General features: G+C 39.5%; 1 protein-coding gene across 1 annotated transcript in view; it reads right to left on the minus strand.

The window, feature by feature from the left end:
* LOC117299991 (tyrosine-protein phosphatase non-receptor type 4-like) overlaps window positions 1-22,125 on the minus strand; it is a 94,371-nt gene that overhangs the window by 47,408 nt on the left and 24,838 nt on the right. Inside the window, exons 2-3 of the mRNA XM_033783631.1 lie at window positions 21,839-22,056; window positions 1,429-1,585 (exon numbers count right to left, since the gene is read on the minus strand). Of these exons, the coding sequence (XP_033639522.1) occupies window positions 1,429-1,585; window positions 21,839-21,973 (292 nt within the window). The 5' untranslated portion in view covers window positions 21,974-22,056. The remainder of the gene's footprint in view (window positions 1-1,428; window positions 1,586-21,838; window positions 22,057-22,125) is intronic.

Consider the following 22,125-nt stretch of genomic DNA (forward strand, 5'->3'; position numbering starts at 1 on the left):
GGTAACTTCGCGAGATCAATGCGAGATCACACTCAAGTGTAAATGAGACACAGAAGTGCTTGATCTCCCTTTTGAGATCAGATCCTCCAATTGGATCTTTGTTTTTTTACCAGATCAAAGGGAGATCAGATCCCGCAAAGGCGATCCAAAAACAAGTGTAAACGCAGATTGAAATCAGACCCTGAAACTCAAGCTGCCCACATTAGGTGTGTCAGGTTGTTAAAAAATTAAATTAAAATAACAATCAATGGACTCGCAAAGTAGCTTTTCCCATCAGCTGACTTACTTCTGGTAACTTCGCGAGATCAATGCGAGATCACACTCAAGTGTAAATGAGACACAGAAGTGCTTGATCTCCCTTTTGAGATCAGATCCTCCATTGATTCTTATAGGAGGATCACGTGTAAACGCGGTGATGGTTAACAGACCAACCTCGTCCCCCGTTGTGGGTTGAGCAATACGAAGTTGACCGCTGGTTGGAAATAAAGTAAACCATGGGGACGAGGTTGGGTACCACCAGACGGCCCCGCAAAAGGTACCGAAGGCCGCCTTTTCGCAAGTCTCTCTAAACTTGTGAAGACACCAATACAAATAATCTTTTTTGACAACCATTTTTTTTTTGAGAATCCAACTGACAGGAAGTTTCGACACCTCCCCTGAAATTTATATTCAGTCGGGTTTAGGATGACATCAAGTCAGTTCTAGGCTGGTAATGAAGAATTTACAGTCTGTAAATTCAATCTACTGTTGATAGAGGACCTCAATGACTGAAATACTAGTAGCTTCAAGCCAAATGCAAAAGCCTCATGACCATTCTGAGCTGCTGAACATTCCAATGGAGTGAAGAGGGAACTTGAGATACCTCCAAGATTAACGCCGCACTTTTTAACCCGCAGGTTATTTTGTGATTTTTTTTCCCCCACCACAATCCTTTAAAAAAAATAGCCTGCAATTTGAACTACATACTTGTACTCAACTCTGTTGAACAACAAAGTTTATGTACATTAGATCGTTTAAAACGATAATATTGGAATCATTGACAACTTTACAGTATAATTGGTGTTCCTGATAATGTTTTGTTTTGTTTAATAATTGTCAGTCCTCTACTTTGTCTGTTAAGTTTTGGGGATTATTTTTGAAGGTGCACCAAGGCCTAGATTAGGGGCACCAATGCCAAGATTATGGGCACCATGGTCAAGCCTGGGGGCTACACGGCAATGTAGGACACCAAGGCCAAGATCTAGGGTGACACCAAGACAAGGTGCACCATGGCAGGGGCACCAAGGCCAAGACAAGGTACAACAAGGCCAAGACCAAGATTAAGGGCAACAAGGCTGAGATTGAGGCACCATAGCCAAGAACAGGGGCACGCAAGGGATGATAGGGGTTTGTTTTTTGTTAAAATCAACTCTATGATAGGCAACTGACCTTTGACCTGTTTCCGTATTGACTTCAATGGGTCCAGCCATCGTTTGGTCTCTGAGATGGTCAGGCTGTCTGAGTAGCGAAGCCCAAAGTAGTCGCATTCGATCAAGTCCAGATGGTTGAAGACAAGCTCCAGTAACGTCTGTCCCTTGGCTCGCCTCTGCAGGGAGAAGAAGGGAACAAATCCAGAAAAGTTATCCCTCGCTGTGCAATATGACAATTACATTAAATTGCAACTATACTACCCAGCAGGGACAGTTGAAAAAAAAAAAGAGTTACTGGCCCGTCACAAAATTTGGTGGCCAAATAATATAAATTTAAAGTGTAAAAGTGTTCAGCATCGTTACGCCAGTTAAAAAGAAAAGATTGTATTTTTGTATTAATTCTGCGCTTATGATCACCTTCGCCGTTTACTGTGCACGCACCTAATGTCTGCGCTAGCTGTGTAAGCGAAGAATGCCTCGTAGCGTGGGGTATGCACGCACACAAGTAAAAATTCCCTACTAACACGAGAACTACGCTTGATGTAAGTGCAAACTTTCCTGTTCCGTAAGCACTGATTCTTTGTTGATGGTTTTGTTGATGGTAAACAGAGCCACGATAACAAGCCTTCGGAAATTTCTCAAAATGGTCCTCTAGACTACTTGCACTCAGCAACTCATTGTTGTTCCAAAAAGGTCGACCACCTCCAAGAGTGTGTACATTGAACATGAATATCATAGAGTAAGCATTACATTGCAGAAGTTGAACAATGTATGTACACAACGTAAACATGCATGGTGCACTACTGTATGTAATTTACATAGTGCCCCATGCAAACAGCACAAAATGCATGAAGGCGAACAGTGTCCATTTTTCTCTGTCAAATTACCAAAAAGGTTTGTAATACAAAAACCTGTATTGTTGCATTTAAATGTAGTTTGCCCTTAAAGTCACTGGACACTACGGGTGATTGTCAAAGACCAGTCTTCTCACTTGGTGTATCTCAACACATGTGAAAATGTGAGCTCAACTGGTCAACGAAGTTGCGAGATAATAGTGAAAGGAAAAAATTTGATTTTGAGACCTCAAATTCTAAATCTGAGGTCTCGAAATCAAACTCGTGGAAAATTACTTCTTTCTCAAAAACTACGTCTCTTTAGAGGGAGCCGTTTCTCACAATGTTTTATACTATCAACAGCTCTCCATGTCTCGTTAATACCGAGTAAGGTTTTAAGCTAATAATTATTTTGAGTAATTACCAATAGTGTCCACTGCCTTTAACTATACAGAACCAAATTTAAACTTTGACGAGAATCATTGATGACAATGGTCACAAACTGCATTTGATGTACAAAACCTAGCATCTCAAATTTTAGGAGGTACAAAGTCCTTATGACAGCATTTCCATCTTTTGATAAACCCCAGAGTAAATTTTTTCAAGGCACTTCTGAGGGACAGTATGCCAGGCATGTATGCTTTCTTTTTGAAAGGGCAAGTGCACCAAGGCCTTTTCTCTTAGTAAAGGGCACCCTATGAATTTCCATGAGGAAATTGTAAAGTCTACTGCAGCATTTCAGGGGCATGACGGCATTGACCAGGGGTTGCCTCTGTGAAGTACCAGGCCAGGTATCCTCAGCACTAGAGAAGCAATTAAAAAGCAAAGTGCAACTTCTTTATGATCTAAAGAGAGAAGAAAAACCCAGCTACTTTTCTCATTAGGCAGAGATATAAAAAGAAGTCTAAAATATATGTTTGGTTTGCGCTGACACCATGTGTGTATCTACTTGCCAGGTAGAGTTTGTTCTTGGAGAACTGTCTTGCTTTATTCTACTACCGAGGAGTAGATGTTCAGGGGTTCGGGAAACTTTCATTTATTTATTTATTTATTTAATTATTCCTTTATTTATTTATTGATTTACTCAATTACTTTTTCATTTATTTATTTATTTATTTATTTACTTATTTCATTCTTTCTTTAATTAATTAATTCTTTCTTTCTCTCCCCCTCTCCCTCCCTCCCTCCTTCCTCCCTTCCTTTATTTCTTTATCTACCTATCTATCTATCTATCTATTCATTCATTCATGTATTAATGTAAGTATTTATTATTTATCTATTTTGTTTTTCTTTTTAAATAACTTGTTTAAATAGCTTCAATTGTTGTCAAGTTTGTTAGCAGCTCTTAATCTATCAAATATCTATCTAGTGCTTCAAATTTTTTATTAGTTTTACTTAAAGTATATATTTATATTTGTTTATTTTATAGTATCTAAGTGTTTATCATAGTGATTTTTATATTTAAACTCTATTCGAGGATTGGATAAGCAGGCTTTTGAGTCATAGTGTAGTAGTACGCTTTTGTTTATCCTGGCCGTCTTAGAATGGATTGTTGTCCCTTCCTCTTCCTTCCTCCACATCCCGTACCTGTCCTGTACCCTTTTGTCTAATCCCGCTCCTCTAGTTACCCTGTATTTAAGTTACCTTTTTTGAAGTCTTATTGTCCTTTGTTTTACTTGTATGTATTTGTTTTTGACACTGGCCGAATAAATAATAATAATAATAATAACTTCTCAGTTCTGAAAAGAACTGTCCTGCTTTTTAACTGTTACCTGGTATAGAAAATAGGCTGGGACTACTACTTTAGCTTATAGGATCTTTATTAACTGTACTACTGCGGAGTCAGTTCTTAAATTGGTCTCAACGTTTCGACTAGCTTGCTCTAGTCATTGTCAGGAGACTGAAGAGATAAGAGAAAAGAGGGCTTTTTTTCTTAGTCTAAAATACTCATCTCTGACACACATACCACATGTAGCTTCAGTATACTTTCAAAGAAAATTGAACACCTCTAATGGAACTAATGTTCTACATTCACTCTTTAAGTCCGCAGAGGAAAAGGATGACTCATATACACGTACATGTACTTAAGAGGTGTACCCTAAGGCCAAACAAAGAAAAAACATGTTTAGCGTCCTGTCTTTTTTTTAAATTAAGAATTTTATTATAATAATAATAATAACAACAGGTATTTAGAAACGCTCCCCATAGAAAACTATATCACAGCGCTTACAAAAACTGAAAAATAAATGCACAATAAAACAAACAACAAAATTCGAATAAGCTACATACACAATGTTTGAAAAGCATGAGAAAAAGAGAAAACCTTAAACAGGGAAGAGATGTGTTTTCAGAAGTTTTTTGAATTGGTCAGTGGATTTAGCGGCTTTAATGAAAGAAGGGATGTTGTTCCATTCTGTGGATGCAGTTACAGTGAATGTGCGATCGCCAGATTTGCTACGGGTCCTAGGAATGGTAAGCAAAAATGGGTCTCGAGAAGAGTGAAGATTAGGGCGAGATGAGTTATGAAAAGTAAAGCAATCCTTGATATATAATGGCGTCTGGTCATGGAAGGCTTTAAAAACAAACAAAATGGCCGCCTGACACATTTTTAATGATAACAAAGTTTCTACACTATGAAATTGCCACTGACGTAGTGCTTTTCAATGAGGAATTTATTCTTCTTCTAAATCGTTTAAAATAAAGAACCCTAAAAAAAAATGTCAATTTATAAGGATGTCAATTCTAATATGCAGGGAATTGCCAACCAGCCATTGTTTATTTTATTTTTTCTTTGAATGAGATCGTTTAAATGTATCCTTTTTTTTTTTATGAAAAAAAGGTAGGCGGCCTCTAAAAGGAAGCGGGCGGAAACGCTAAACATGTTTTATTATTGATTTGGCCTAACACACCTGCACTGGGGCCCTGGAATAGGGAAGACAGCATCAACATCAAATGGCTCATTTTCTCATGAATCAATTAGATAATTTGTGCCTATTCGTCTTCTGCACGAACTATAGGCACTCAAAGCAAGTAATTTGAAGACAATCACTTTACAATTTAAAGGCATTGGACACTAATGGTAATTACCCAAAATAATTGTTAGCATAAAAAATTACTTGGGAACGGGCAATGGAAAGCTATTGATAGTATAAAAACTCATGAGAAACGGCTCACTCTGAAGTACATAAGGGGTAATTTCTCACTCAAATTATAAAATAATTTCAGCTGAAGCCCTGTATTATGCATCTGAAAGCACACAAAGTAATGCAACAAGGGTGTTTTTTCTTTTTTTTTGCATTATTCTCCTGCAAATTTGATGACCAATTGAGCTCAAATGTTCACAGGTTTGTTATTTTAATATACATTTAATGTTGGAACACCAAGTGAGAATACTGGTCTTTGACACTTACCTAACGTGTCCAGTGCCTTTAATTTAAAGACAGCGGACACTAATGGCAAATGTCAAAGACCAGTCTTCTCACTTGATGTACATTTATCTCAACAAATGCATAAAATAACAAGCCTGTGAAAATTTGAGCTCAATCGGTCATCGAAGTTGCGCGATAATAATGAAAGAAAAAAACACCCTTGTCACACAAAGTTGTGTGATTTCAGATGCTTGATTTTGAGACCTCAAATTCTAAATCTGAGGTCTCAAAATCAAATTCATTGAAAATTACCATTTTCCTCAAAAACTACGTCACTTCTGAGGGAGCCGTTTCTCATAATGTTTTATACTATCAACCTCTCCCCATTACTCGTAACCAAGTAAGTTTGTATGCTAATAATTATTTTGAGTAATTACCAATAGTGTCCACTGCCTTTAAACATGTTTTGTTGTTTTATAAAAGGTCTGGGTTTTTTTATTTACTTTTTTTAAACTAGACTTTTTAGAAAAAAACAAGTTTTCCAAAAACAAATCTTTTCTCTTTAATTCGAGGTAAGTTTAAAGGCAGTGGACACTATTGGTAATTACTCAAAATAATTATCAGCATAAAACCTCACTTGGTAACGAGCAATGGGGCTAGAGGTTGATAGTATAAAACATTGTGAGAAACGGCTCCCTCTGAAGTGACGTAGTTTTCGAAAGAAAGAAGCAGCAATTTTCCACGTGTCCAGTGCCTTTAATTTAAAAGTCTAGTGCAGGTTTTCTTGTAATTCCAACTGGGAACTGGGTTCAATTTCACAAAGAGTTAGGACTAGTCCTAACTTAGGACTAGTCCTAGGAGATATACAAATTGCATGGATAGTCCTAAGTTAGGACCAGTAACTGGTCCTAACTCGAGATAAGACTAGTCCTAGCTCTTTGTGAAATCCACCCCTGGTAACCTATTGGGGACAAGGTTTTTTCTGTGCTTATCAAATTGGAACACTTTACACTATGTAGATAGCTGAGCTCTATGGAATTGGGCCAGTCTATTTTCATACCACATGACCATGAATGTTAAACCTTGACATTTTGGCTGCCAAACGAACCCAGACATACAGGACAGTTTAAACAGAGATATGTACAGGAAGGCTGTCATCGTGGCCATGACATTCTATTGTAGAAAGGCTGATATTCTACGACCAGCTGTACCCCAAATTATGTACAGTGTTTTCAGTGGTCCGCTGATGGCCAAATGACAGTTTAAAGCCATTGGACACTTTCGGTACAGAAAAAAAAAAAAAAGTTCACAGATTTACAAATAACTTACAGGGTTTACAGATGGTAATGGTGAAAGACTTCTCTTGAAATATTACTCCCTGAAATGCTTTACTTTTTGAGAAAACATTAAAACAATATCAATTTTCGAGAATTACGGATTTATCTTAAACACATGTCATGACACGGCGAAACGTGCGGAAACAAGGTTGAGTTTTCCCGTTATTTTCTCCCGACTCCGATGACCACTTGAGCCTAAATTTTCACAGGTTTGTTATTTTATAGAAGTTGTGATACACGAAGTGTGGGCCTTGGACAACACTACATGTATTTACCGAAAGTGTCCAATGGCTTTAAGGGCCAAGGACTAGTCAAAACTCTGATAGTCCAGCTGGCTAGCCTCCATGGTTTAACATTATAAATCTTCATACTATTGCTTTATGTTCTTCCTTAATAACAGTGGTCCGCTGGCCAAATGCCAGTTAAAAAGGCCAAGGACCAGTCCGAATTCTTGATAGTCCAGCTGGCTAGTTTAACATTACAATGTTCATCTTGCTTCAGTGTTTTCCCTTACAAGTGGCTAGTTTAACATTACCAATGTTCATCTTGCTTCAGTGTTTTCCCTTACAAGTGGCTAGTTTAACATTACCAATGTTCATCTTGCTTCAGTGTTTTCCCTTACAAGTGGCTAGTTTAACATTACCAATGTTCATATTTCTTCAGTGTTTTCCCTTACCAGTGGTCCACTGGCCAAATGGCAGTTATAACAGCCGAGAACCAGTCATAATTCTGTCAAACTAGTCCAGCTGGCTAGTTTATTATTACATACAGTATGAATGTTCATACTGCTTCACACTACAAGTCGTGTTCAAAGGGAACTATCAAACTTAAACTAGTGAACAAGCTGGTAGACTAGTGAAATGACACGCAAAGGCCTGATTCCTCAAGAAGGCAACGAAGGCAATTGCCTCCATGCCTTGGTGCCCTTGAAATGTTACAGTAGAAATTGACAATTTCTTCATTTGGTGCCCTTTACAAGGAGAAAATGCCTTAGTGCCCTTGCCCTTTCAAAAATGAAGCGACAAGGGCAAAAACACTGTACTGTATAGGCCCTATATGATTACACAAAATACAAAATATTCTGATTGTCTACTATTAGTGAACTTTACAAATACTACATGTAGGCTTAAAGAAACATTTCCATGCAGAACTTTTAGTTTCATTGCTACGTAAAGTTGTAGAATAAGTCAATATCGGCGATTCACAATACAGCTCCCTCTACAGTTTGGCCACAGGATGTCATTTTTGATGGAAAAAACAAGGTTGGTAAGTTTAAGGTCATTGCGCAGCGACCACAGAACAACCCCTATGGTTTACATTGATTCTCTGTGGTGTGCATGTACCTACTCCGTGGCAAGACGATACAGGAAACTACAGTTTGTGATCAATGTTTCCTTTACAAAGGAGCAAGGTCGAATTTCTCTGACTGTGAACTGCGTTTACACTCAATCCAGAGAGGTGGATTGAGATTCAGCATTTTTATTATGACCACATATCAGGATCTTGTGTCGCGTTTACACTCAGTGCTACATCTGACAGCGCTGATCTTCCTCTTTTTTTTCTCACAGCAGTCACACACAAAAAAACACTAGCAAAAACCCTGTCGTTCGTAGCAAAACCGGGAACGACCACATTGGATTGGCGTGTCCGATCCGCCTTTGCATTTACACTTGTTTTTAGAATCCAGTTTAAAGCACAACAGCCGACTTCACGAAACTTTACGCAACTTTACGCAACTGCGTAAGTCCACTTGCGCAAGTTGCTCCATACACGTTGCATAAGTGGACTTACGCAGTTGCGTAAAGTTTCGTGAAATCGGCTACTGGACACTTATAATTACTCAAAATAGTTGTTAGCATAAAAACTTAAAGGAACACGTTGCCTTGGATCGGTCGAGTTGGTCTTTGACAAGCGTTTGTAACCATTTGTTATAAAATGCATGTGGTTAGAAAGATGTTTTAAAAATATCCACACAAACATGCCTCGTAATTGCAAGGTTTTACCTCGTCGACTATAGTCGGCCATTAATGGGAGTCAAATTTTTGACTCCCATAAATGGCCGACCATGTTAGTTCGCACAGTAAAAGGAAAACCACGCAATTTCGAGGCAAACTTGTGTGGATCATTGTATTCTACTTTTAAAGCACCTTTCCAACATATGCATTTTATTATAAATGGTTACAAACGCTTTTTTTAGACCAACTCGTCCGATCCAAGGCAACGTGTTCCTTTAAGGCTCTGTCTAATGTTTGAACCATTGCATGCAAAATACACGCTGCTCCAAAATTTAAAACGGAGCCCAACCCCAAAGCCCGAGCCCAACCCTGAGCCCATGCTCAGGTTTGGGAATAAAGGCCCTCAATTCCCTCCTGCAAATTACAGACAACACTAGTCTGGTTCCCTGAAAGAGTATTGGTTGCACTTGTATACTCTTAAAGACACTGGACACTGTTGGTAATAGTCAAAGACCAGGCTTCTCACTTGGTGTGCCTCAACATGAATAAAATAACAAACCTGTTGAAATCTGAACTCAATCGGTCGTCGAAGTTGCGAGATAATAATGAAACAAAAAAACACCCTTGTCACATGAAGTTGTGTGCTCTCAGATGCTTGATTTCGAGACCTCATATTCTAAATCTAAGGTCTTAAAATCAAATTCATGGAAAATTACTTCTTTCTCGAAAACTACGTCACATCAGAGGGAGTTGTTTCTCACAGTGTTTTATACTATCAACCTCTCCCCATTCTGTGTTACCAAGAAAGGTTTTATGCTAATAATTATTTTGAGTAATTACCAATAGTGTCCACTGCCTTTAACTGTTTGGCATTACGCCCACATCATCCATAAGAGTCTAGGAATAATATTCAACATGGAAAACACATGAAAAGGGCCATTGTACCAGACATTACTCCAATCCAAATCTCCAATGACTTCTCAAGCCTACAAAGAAAAAGGGCAGCACTCCTTTTTGAACTGAGTTGAGCAGTTTAAAGTCACCCATGGGTCTTATCCACCATCCAGTGCGTACCATGAGACTTAGCATGGTCATTCCCTGCCAAGGTCAATCAATAACAGTTTATCAAATCTGCTCCGTTACAAGGGTCACTTCCAAAGACCTTTTTTGTAAGAGGATTCCAAGTTCTTTAATTTCAAAGTTAAAGGCCTTGTAAAAGAAACTATACAAAAACAAGACGAACAAAAGCAGCATTATGCCTTAAAGTAACGGCAATCACTCTTCATATTAATGGTAATAAAAACTTACTTCGGTAGAACTAAAGCAGCTTTTGATAGTACAGTGTATTGCTGGGTCGCGGCAGCGCGATGTTTTGTACAAAATAAATACATGAAAAATCAATGTTTTTTTTAACTCTTTATGTGATTTGGGTGTCTTTCTCAACGATTCACACAATTTCCCTGAAAGGACAGCATGGCATTTACGATGTATAGAACAATGACCCTAAATAGTTACTACAGTGTACATAATGGAAATTTAAATCTGAAAACTGAGCAGACAATAGGTGAGCTAAGTGCGCTCGACGCAGAAACTGTACGGCGGTGTCTCTAAAACGTGTTGTATTGGCAAGGTGAGACCATAGGTGAGTTATGTACGATAGATGCAGAAACTGCATGGCTAAAATATGTTCTATTGGCAAGGTTTATTGACGAAAATTTCAGTATTCACCTTCTGTTTAGTTTCAAATTATGTAATAAAATATTCTACATAATTTTGTCAAACTGTCCTGCAAGGAAAAGTGTGGAAATCATTGAGGAAGACACTTAATTCGCATTAAAAGCTAAAAAGACGACGATTTTGCCACGCCATTTTGCAGCGACCCAGCCACAGGCAGCATGCAGCACTCTTGGATTTGTCTATAGTCCGCAATATTTAAATTTAAGTGGTAACTTGTGATCAAGCATGTCATTGTACATGTATGACAATATTCAAATCTAACAGGCAAATGGCTTATATGATGCAGAGCAGGCCTCAAAATAACCCACGGCCCGGCACCCAAAGCAAAGTTGCGATACAAATGTAAATTTTCCTCATACTGTAAAAGTGCCCCTTTATCAGAGGGAAATTGCAGTGCCACCTTCAAGAGCAAAATTCAATGCCAGGCAGAGCGACACAGTAGAAGGGTAAGTTACAGAGTGAGTAAGCCACATCAGAAATGATTACTGTAAGATATTGGATCTGACAGCAGAGCTCTTTATATATAATGTCGGTCAGGGTGTTAGAAATGAGGGTAAGGCCAGGGTTCAGACGGATTCTCCCCCTACCCTCTTGAGGTACACAGGGGTTGCATGGTCATCCCTCTACACCAAAAACTGATTGGTCATTCATTTTAATTGAAATGCATGCCTCGAATTAACCTACGACACTCACAGTGATAGACTGATCCATTAAGCTCTGCCCCATTGCGTATTTCCCAATCACAACGCAACGAAGGTCCGACAAATAAGTCCGACGTGCGTGCACGTATGCTTGGCGCGCGCGGCAGAGTTGTGCTGAAAGGCGAAGTTCAAAACCTGGAATTGTACAATGTAGTTGACATGTGAAGTACAATGTAAGAGCAAAATTCTGCTGCTTTTAAAAATATCTTTAGGGTTTGTTTTTTTCTTCAGCATCTAGACTTTGATGTCATTACTGTATCTCCATCAGTTTCAGGGAGCGTGCACAAGCTACACTGCCGATTTTACTAAACACTAGGATCGGGTTCAATGCGTCTATGGATACGTAACTCGTCCTAAGTCCTAAGATTAACCCTAAGTTAGGAAGAGTTTGGTGAAATGGACGGCTGGACGTGAGTTGACATACATTTGTACAATCCATGTGTAAGAGCAATTTCAAGGCATTTGTGTGGATCATTATATTCTACTTTTAAAATATCTTTCTAACCAATATGCATTTCATAACAAACGTTTTCAAACCCTCTTCATAGACCAACTCGCCTGATCCAAGGCAACACATGTCCCTTTAACTAGTGCGGAGGAGAGCGATCACACTCTGGTACTCCTCATAACCAAGGTCTGTCAGTGCATGCTTTTAAAATCTGTATTCCCTCAGCATAGCTTCAAGGCATCAATACGCAGTAAATGTCACAGCATCAATCATTAGAAACAATGCCTCCACACTGTCACAGTCACTCAAAACTGGCTGCATGTTCAGTTTTCAAGTCAGGACCCAACAAAATCTGAAGCTCCGCCGGATATAAAAAATAGACACATCATGTAAAAGCAAAGTGCCAGAGCAATTAAGTCTCCCCTTGCTTCATTTGTCAACACGGTCACTGACCGAATTCAAGTTCATTTTAGTGGAGCCCATCTATGTGATTGGACCACGCTTCCTTCTACTGTGGGACAGCCAGGAGCCTCTACTGGGAACAGTTTAGTTCCCTGCAATCAATAAAATCGCAGACGTACAACTCTCGGACCGTTTGTTTGTTCGGGGCCCTAAATGATACAAACGGTCCGAGTTTCAGTCACCGATTGTTTGACACTGTGTGAACGGTCTTCTGTAAACATAATGTTTTTTTAATGGGTACAAAAGATTTGTGAATTAACCCCCACCCCCTCCATTTTCATGACGAACAAGTAGGAACATACACTATATGGAACATTACAGTATAATATTGCACATTTTGTAGATGATGTACTTGAGTGAAGTATTACAAACCAGTGTCATTATTCTCTTGCAAGTTCGACGACCAATTGAGCCAAAATTGTCACCGATCTTTGTTATTTTATGCATGTTGAGATACACCAAGTGAGAATACTTGTCTTTAACAATTGTACCAACTGCCTCCAGTGCCTTTAAAAGTATTAATACCCAACCTTTAAAACCATCTCACATCATCAACTGAATGTCACAGAGAAGCACCGTCTCTAATCAAGTTGAACATTTTTGACCCCATTTTTTAAATCCACGATATTGCCCTTAGTCTGAAGCACACATCATCCTCAAATAATATGGATCCTCTACGAGGGTCAAGAAGTTCCCTGTTTTCTTACAATTTTCTCATAGGGTGCCCTTTACCAAGGAGAAAATGCCTTGGTGCCCTTGCCCTTTCAAAAACGACGCATACAGGCCGCCTGCAAAGGGATTCCTTTATCAATAATAGTGCATCAACAGCTGAATTGCTTCTCACCAAGTTTTTATGGTGATTATTTTTGAGCTAGTTACTCAAGCATGACCCTACATTTGTACCTTTAAAGGATTTGGGTACTTTTTCAAAATTTTCACAGATTTACATTTAACTTACAGGGTTTGAAGATAATGATAGTTAAAAGCATCCCTTCAAATATTACTAACTGTGGTTCTTAAGTTTTTGCAAAATGAAAACAAGTCACAAAATAATTTTCACCTCAGTACGAAGAAAATTATTTTAGCATGTAAAATCCCATTAACCAGTTATTATTATACCATAATCATAGCATATGACTGGTTTTAGTTTTTACATGCTAAAAGTAAGACGAAAATTATTTGCTTTTTTACTCATTCCTCAAAAACTACAGCACCAAAGTAAAATTTCAAGGGAAGCTTTCTACTATCATAATCTTCAAACTGTGTAAGTTTAATGTAAATCTGTGGACATTGTGTTTTGTGTTAATAAAAAGTACAGACCCTTTAAAACCATTGCCCAATTTCATAATGTAGCTGCTGTAGCACAAAAAGCATACAACCTGATAGCATAATTATGCTTACGAGAATCAGGTTACCAACCAAAGTACCATCATACGTGTACTTTCTGTGGCTGGTATCCTGCTTATTTTTGCTAAGCAGAATTGTTTCAAGCAGTATTTTCTGCTTTCAAAGCGTTAGCTCTATGAAATAGACCGATCCATTAAGCTCCGCCCCATTGCGTACAAGAATTGACCAATCACAACGCAACGAAGGTCCGACAAACAAGGTCCGACATGCGTGCGCATATGCTTGGCGCGCATGGCAGAGATGTGCAGAAAGGCATCGGAGAGGCTCACATGTTCTTGCTCACACGTGCGTCGGGGGCGGAGCCTAATAGATCGGTCTATTAGGCCCATATCACATCATCAACTGAATGTCACATGTAAGCACTGTCTCAAGAGTCCAATTCAAGTTGAACATTTTTAACCCCATTTTTTAAGATGCAAGATACGATCGTTATCTGAAGCACACATCATCCAAGATCCTCTCCAAGTGTCAAGAGGATCCAGAGAGGAATCCGCGGTGATGGAGGAATGAAAGAGTTTGAGGTTAATCTGTCCTGATGTGAGTTTGATCAGCTGACGTTCGATTAGATGAAGACAGGGATTTAATTACACTTTGAAGCAGCAGGGGGAATGTTTTAATGTTGTCTCCTCCAGACCTGAGAGCAGGGAGGGAGGAGTTGGTGGATGGATCTGGGTGTCCACCAAGGCTAAGTGACTCAAGTTAATTTGGTAACTTGTACCTCTGAGGAATACATGTAGTAGACTTTAAAGGCTACCGTGTGCTGTATTTTGTATTCAACAAAAGTTGTCACTGAAAATGTTGTGCATGTTCTATTGTATTATTGTATTGAACCCTTGCCTGTGCGTCACACGCGGCGACTGTGCCACGCTCACCATGTTGGAGGGCAAGTTAGGTTTACGTGTATTAAGGCCGTTTCGCCTAAAATGCACACTAACACTGCACAACGCACAGCATAGAGTTGTATATAAAAACGCACAGTTAAAATGCCCACCAGTATGGCGCATTCAAGATTTTTCTGATGATGACAGCAGGTGAAATGGGTCAACCAAGGACGCCTCTTAATAAATTATCACTGTAGCTTGCAAGCCTGATGTAGGAAACAGCTCCCTCTGAACGTAGTTTTCGAGAAAGAAGTAATTTTCCACAAATTTGATTTTGAGACCTAAAAATTAGATTTTGAGGTCTCAAAATCAAGCATCTGGAAGCACACAACTTCGTGTGACAAGGATGTCTTTTTCTTTCATTTTATCTCGCAACTTCGACGACCAATTGAGCTCAAAATTTCACAGGTTTGTTATTTTATGCATGCATATTTTGAGATACATGTATACCAAGTGAGAAGACTGGTCTTTGACAATTACCAAACGTGTCCAGTTTTCTTTTATTAAAGTGAACTTATTATCACTGTAGCTTGCAAGCCTGAGGAAACCTGTAAACTACATGTACTATCATGAACTAGGGCACATGCTAGATGAACCAGAAACGCAGGGGGTTAACCCCTACTCTTCCAGGATTTGGAAGTGTTCTTGCTTTCGTTACTGTGCACTAACAATCCAAGTTACATATGTACAGGGATTTAATTACACTTTGGAGCAAATTCTCTTATAGAATGGGGAGAAGGGAGGGAGGAGTGGTGGATGGATCTGGGGTCCGCCAAGGCTAAGTGACTCCAGTGAATTTGGTAACTTGTACCATAGTGCACTTCACAGGATAACAGTACGCTGTATGTTCTATTCAACACAAGTTGTCACTGGTTGTTGATGAAAAAGTATAATTTAGGGCAGAAATAAAGCGATAAAACCATCCAAAAACACAATTTTGCAAGCCGTTTTGTACTGTCGGCTAGTTGAAAAACCTGAATGGGATCCAACATTTTAGTTGACTCGATTGAAAACAAAAGTTGTACTGAGCCAATGTGTCACATTTACTGACCCACAAATCCTGCCTTATAAAGCATAAAATGTACTTGGAACATTGACCACTTTTCACATGTCAGGCATGTGGTCATGATTTACACTGGATGTTCATTCACATTCATACCACAAAACTGTATGAAGTAATAAATGCTATCTTTTCATGAATGAAGAAGTCTGGAAATTTGAGGAAGGGGGGGGGGACACACACATTTTTGCTTAGTGAGTTGCAGACATCCGGTGTATATTTCTTCTGTCAGATCAACTTATGGTATGTTAAGTTTGACAGATGTCAGAGATATGCGCACGGTGGAATTTGAAGCATCTGACAAGTTCAAACCATTCATTTGTACAGCAGCGACACTTCACAGTGCCTCATGTGACAAGGGCATTTTTGTGGGCTTGGGACTCTGAATTCTTAATGCAGTTGTCAAAACAGATGAAGTTGGCACTCCATAATCAGCTGTGAAAGTATTCCTGCTGGTTGTTTTAAAGGGATGCATCGGCATCGGTTGTTGACTGGTCACAATTATCTTAGTTGCCCCATTTTGGGAGTCCTTGTCCCAGTCAATAAACAGTGTAAGCCTGGACGACTAGTGCCACTAGTTTCGAAGTCGCAACTATGTAGGGATGCATCGGCATCGGTTGTTGACTGGTCACGATAATCTTAGTTGCCCCATTTTGGGAGTCCATGAGTCGATTTCACAAAGAGTTAGGACTCGTCTTATCTCAAAGGATTAATCTTAAGGTCTGCATGCTACAGTGCAGGCTTGGGACTCATCCTAAGTCCTAAGATTAATCTTCAGTTAGGAAGAGTTTTGTGAAATCAACGGCATGTCCCAGTCAATATACAGTGTAAACCTGGACGACTAGTGCGACTAGTTTTGAAGTCGCAACTACATGTACATGTACGTATTTGTACATACAAGTATTAGTTTTTTAAATGGACATGTAGTCGAGTCGCAACAACCATTTTTCAATCACTCGGTTACTCTACATGGGTTCTGCAATAAAGGGAACCTGTCAAAGTAATGCGTGACATATTTAGGTTGACCTACAGTGCAACCCCCTGTCCAGATATGTACAAAAGCATCAGCGACTGCAAATTGTGATCGAGCCGCACTTCTCAGAACACTTCCCCTTTTGAGAAATACAGCCAGGCTCCTTCTACATCATCAACTCTTAACAAGTATTGCAATACAGGGAACCTGACAAAGTATGCCTGTGATTCTTTTTCACAGAACTCGGGAAAGTACCGAGTATACAGTGCTAACACACATCGGTGTATATGGCTAAAAACAAAAAATTAATACAATATGCGTGACATATTAAAGGTTAACCCACGGTGCAACTACGAGGTGCCCGATACAAAAGCAATAGTGACTGTTAATCGTGTTCGAACTGCACTTCTCCGCCCCCCCCCCACCCCGCCCCCCCCCCCCCCCCCCCCCCACTGTACATGAAGGTTTCACTGTGGGCTTGGTAGGGGGAATTAAGATTGCACATGTACAGTCACGGCTGGATGTGACTCACATAGACCAAGAATAACCTAGTGTTCCTCATTTCGTGAATTCCCAGGGTACCTGGAATACTGCAAATCATGCTAGCTAGAAGGCGAAAGGGTACTTTATGAATTCCTGTCTCGGAGAATCTTTTTTGCAGGGTCAGAACATCAAGCAATTAAGTGCTGTTTTGCATGTAATGTAAGAGAGCTATTCTCTTTTCACCATACATCATGTGCATTTATTTTCAGGCATGCATTTCAGTCCTGTATGCTTTGTTTTTGAAAGGGCAAGGGCACCAAGACATTTATGAGAACATTTTTACAGGAGCATTTCAAGGACACCAAGGCAATGACCAGGGGAGGGGGCATGGAACCAGCCGCACTGCACAGAATGTTTAGTTTGCACGTACATGAATCATGAATTCTATCAATAGCACTGTACACATGTAGATCAGAAGAGTTTTCAACAATTCCGCAGGAAATTCATTTTAAAACATTGCAAGCGTTGAGAGCTTCTCTCTTTGCACCTGTGCATCAATGGGAGACTTTCTGGGACGATAGAGGGCAGCAGACTTACCGGGTAAATCCATTGTTCTCAGAATTGTGCGCATGTTCAGAACTACGTAAACAATGGAAATTTACCCGGTATGTCTGCTGCCACCTAGCGTTGGAAAGTCTCCTATTGTCAGACAGATGCATTTGTCTGCACAGAATGTTTAGTTTGCACTAAAATGTTAAATCATGCATTATATCAATAACAGTGTAGATAAGAAGAGTTTCTGATCAGAACAGAGCTCAAAATTTACGAAAACTACATTACAGGGGCACAGGTGCAACACAAATGTGTTTCTCTGAAAATTTGATTTAAATGTCATCTTATTCAGAAAACTTAATGCAGTATGCACAACGTAGGAGCCTTGTTATGTACATGTATGTAGTCTATTTGTATTGTATTTACAGGCAGTGGACACTTTTGGTAATTACTCAAAATCATTTTTAGCATAAAAAACTTACATAAAAACGAGTAATGGAGAGCTGTTGATCAAGAAAACATAGTGAGAAACGGCTCCCTCTAAAGTAACGTAGTTTTTGAAAAAGAAGTAATTTTCCACAAATTTGATTTCGAGACCTCAGAATAAGATTTTGAGGTCTTGAAATCAAGCATCTGAAAGCACACAACTTCGTGTGACACGGGTGTTTTTATTTCATTCATATCTTGCAGTTTCGACGACCAATTGAGCTCAAATTTTCACAGGTATGTTATTTTATGCATTTGTTGAGATACACCAAGTGGGAAGACTGGTCTTAAGAAAACACAACATTTTTTATAGGGGCTGTATCGTCATGATCAAAGCAGGTCTTTGGCTTTACATGGATTTTCCTAACCCATTGTTCTGCACAGGTCCCTTGGATCACATCGCATTATGGGAAGAATTGGCCAAATGACATGCCTTGTACAGTACATGATGCAGTACACTTGTACTGTACAAATACTTCTATTAAAGACATTGGACACTTTCGATAAACAGTATTGTCCAAAGGCCCACACTTCGTGTATCACAACTTGTGTATAAAATAACAAACCTGTGAAAATTTAGGCATAATCGGTCATCGGAGTCGGGAGAAAATAAGGGGAAAACCCACCTTTGTTTCCGCACGTTTCACTGTGTCATGACATGTGTTTAAAATAAATCTGTAGTTCTCGTTATCGAGAATTGATATTGTTTTAATGTTTTCTCAAAAAGTAAAGCATTTCATGGAATAATATTTCAAGAGAAGTCTTTCATCATTACCCTCTGTAAACCCTGTAAGTTATTTGTAAATCTGTGAACTATTTTTTTTTTTTTTTCCTGTACCGAAAGTGTATAATGGCTTTAAAGGATTGGGGTACTTTTTCAAAATGTCCACAGATTTACATTTAACTTACAGGGTTTGAAGATAATGAGGGTGGAAAGCTTCCCTTCAAATATTACTAACTGAGGTTGTGTAGTTTTTGAGAAATGAGTAAAACAAGTCACAAAATAATTTTCATCTCAGGAAGACGAAAATTATTATAGCATGTAAAATCCCATTGACCAGTTATGATATTAGACCAAAACAATAACATAACTCGTTAATACGTTTTTTTCATGCTAAAACTGAGACGGAAATTATTTGTTCAACCTGTGTAAGTTTAATGTAAATCTTTGGACATTGTGTTTTGTGTTAAGAAAAAAAATACATAGCCCCTTTAATGCCATTCCGGTGCAACGCCTACTATAGGCTTCTTCCAAGTACTACAGGATTGAATTTCAACCAGTCTCCAAAATCAATAACTTCTTGATGCATCTTAAATGGCGATGTTATGTAGAAGCGCCTGACTCAAACAATCTTGACTGCCACTACCGGCAGATTTCTGTTTTGAAAATCATAAATAAATTTTATCTCTGTTTTGCCCTGACTTGGCCTTGGTGCCCCCTTAACTACTCGTCGTAGATTGTAGATCTTCTGATATTCTAATGGAAGTGTCCTTTACTTCTCGAAAAGAATGGCGATGTTATAGAAGTGCCTGACTCAAATAATCTTACGAGGCAGACTTCTGCATGGAAAATAAACAAAACCAGAGTTCTCTGTTTTTTCCCGGCCTGACCTTGGTGCCCCCTCAACTACTCGGTGTAGATCTTCTGATATTCTAATGGAAGTGTCCTTTACTTCTCGAAAAGAATGGCGATGTTATAGAAGTGCCTGACTCAAATAATCTTGACTGTCATTAAAGGGTCTATGTAACTTTTGTAGGACAAAAAACACAATGTCCATAGATTTACACTAAACTTACACAGTTTGAAGATAATGATAGTAGAAAGCTTCCCTGAAAATATTACGTGCTGAGGTGCTGTAGTTTTTGGTAAGTGAGTAAAACAATGTCATAAAAATAATTTTCGTCTCATGAGACGAAAATTATTTTAATCATTTACAAAAGTATTTTCATGATTTTTTTTACTCATTTCTCAAAAACTACAGCACCTCAGTAAGTAATATTTGAAGGGAAGCTTTCCACTGTCATTATCTTCAAACCCTGTAAGTTTAATGCAAATCTATGGACATTTTGAAAAAGTACCCAAATCCTTTAATGAGGCAGACTTCAGCATGGAAAATAAACAAAACCAGAATCTGTTTTTTCCCCGACCTGGCCTTGGTGCCCCTTTAACTACTCATCGCAGACATTCTGAATTCTAATCAAAGTGTCCTTTACTTCTCGTAAAGTGGTAAGGCCCTTCGGGAGTAAAACAAAAAAACGAGGGCCTGTTTGGGAGAATATGAGCACAGCCAGGCTCCACTCAAGTACACACCGTTACACTGCATGAATACCAATCGCAGCACAAGTTTCGTCATCATCAGACTGTGTGTAACCATGACTGAGACTGGAAGTGGTTTCCACTTCTGAACCCAAACGCTCCCAAAGAGCTTTGATTAGCGGCGGCAAATTTATTATGGACAAATTCTATGGGGACACAAGTGCAGCTTGGATTTGAGTCCCCCCCCCCCCCCCCCCCAGCCCCAGCTGTTGCGGTTACAGTAGACATTCCGCGGTTGGTTCAAGTTCACGAAGAATGAAGAGCCACAGACAGGGCGGGCTTCTACCTTTTGTGCAATATTGGGTCATTTTAACCAATGCAAGTTTGCATAAAACTATCAGAAACTAAAGTTTGGACCACAGAGAGGTGAAGAATAAAAACTACTCTTCGGATGTGTTTCCACTTTACTGTCACATTATCCAGGCGTGTATGCTTCAATTTGGAAAGGCCACCCTTGTTAAAGGGCACCCTATGAGGACATTGCACAATTTCTTTTGGAGCATTTCAAGGTTGGACAGGGCTCCTACCTTTTGTGCAATATTGTGTCATTATTACTGTTGGAAGTTGGCACAAACTTATCAGGCATTAAGTTTGGACAACAGAGAGGTGTACATTGTATGATGTTGAAAAACCCTTCTACATGAGTGCCTGATACTTCACGGAGGCAACGAAGGCAATTGCCTCCGTTGCCCCTTGCCATTGCCTTGGTGGCCTTGAAATGCTCCAGTAGAAATTTACAATTTCCTCATAGGGTGCCCTTTGCCAAAGAGAAAATGCCTTGGTGCCCTTGACCTTTCAAAAATGAAGCATACAGCCCTGTACATGTACACGTACAAGTCTGTATGCTTCACTTTTAAAAAGGCAAGGGCAGAAGGCATTTTCTCCTCGGCAAAGGGCACTCTATGAAAAAATTGTAAACTTCTACTGGAGCATTTCAAGGGCATGAAGGCATTGACCGAGCGCCACGGTGGCAATAGCCTTTGATGCCTCTGTGAAGTGTCAGGCCTGCGTACATGTACAGTAGTAGTACGGTAAATACAGGGTGAGGAATTAAGGGTTAGGATACACAGTACAAAAAAATAATAATAATAATATTGAAGTCTTATATATTAGCGCACGTATTACCAACAAGGTACTCACAGCACTGAGAATACAAACTTTCATAAGATGGTGAAGTTATAAACTCTGAGACCTTATTATGTAGCGTCTTATAAGGTTTACAAGGTGCTGGCACATACAGCAGCCACAGCCAGGAACACCGGGGTGAACCCCTTCTCTTTTCGATAAGTGCACTGGGTTCTTTTACATGCATTACAAAACACATGGGACCAATGGCTTTACATGTACGTCCCATCCGAAGCCTGGTGTTTTACAGAAGGCCAATGCAAACAAATGACACGTAGCTAGACCGGGCACCACCACCACTCACCTCAATCTCAAAGATCTCCTCCGTGTCGTCAAGAAAACCGACGTAACACCGCATCTTTCTCTCCTGTTTCTCCCGAGCGATCTCATTGGCTCGGACATTGTAAGAGCCGCTGGAAGCTCGCAGGCGTCGTGACATGGCCGTGTTTTCCCTGTTAGCCCTCAGTGTAACGATCACACGGTTTCTGTCATTGTAATCACCCCGTGGTGGTAGCTAGCAATCTGTTGAGAGAGTTCGGGAAAGGATTCAGAAATATTGCAGGTGCTTTGCCATTCTTTATAGTGACATAC

Source organism: Asterias rubens, chromosome 15 (assembly GCF_902459465.1).
Source record: "Asterias rubens chromosome 15, eAstRub1.3, whole genome shotgun sequence".
In the NCBI taxonomy this organism is placed as follows: Eukaryota; Metazoa; Echinodermata; class Asteroidea; order Forcipulatida; family Asteriidae; genus Asterias; species Asterias rubens.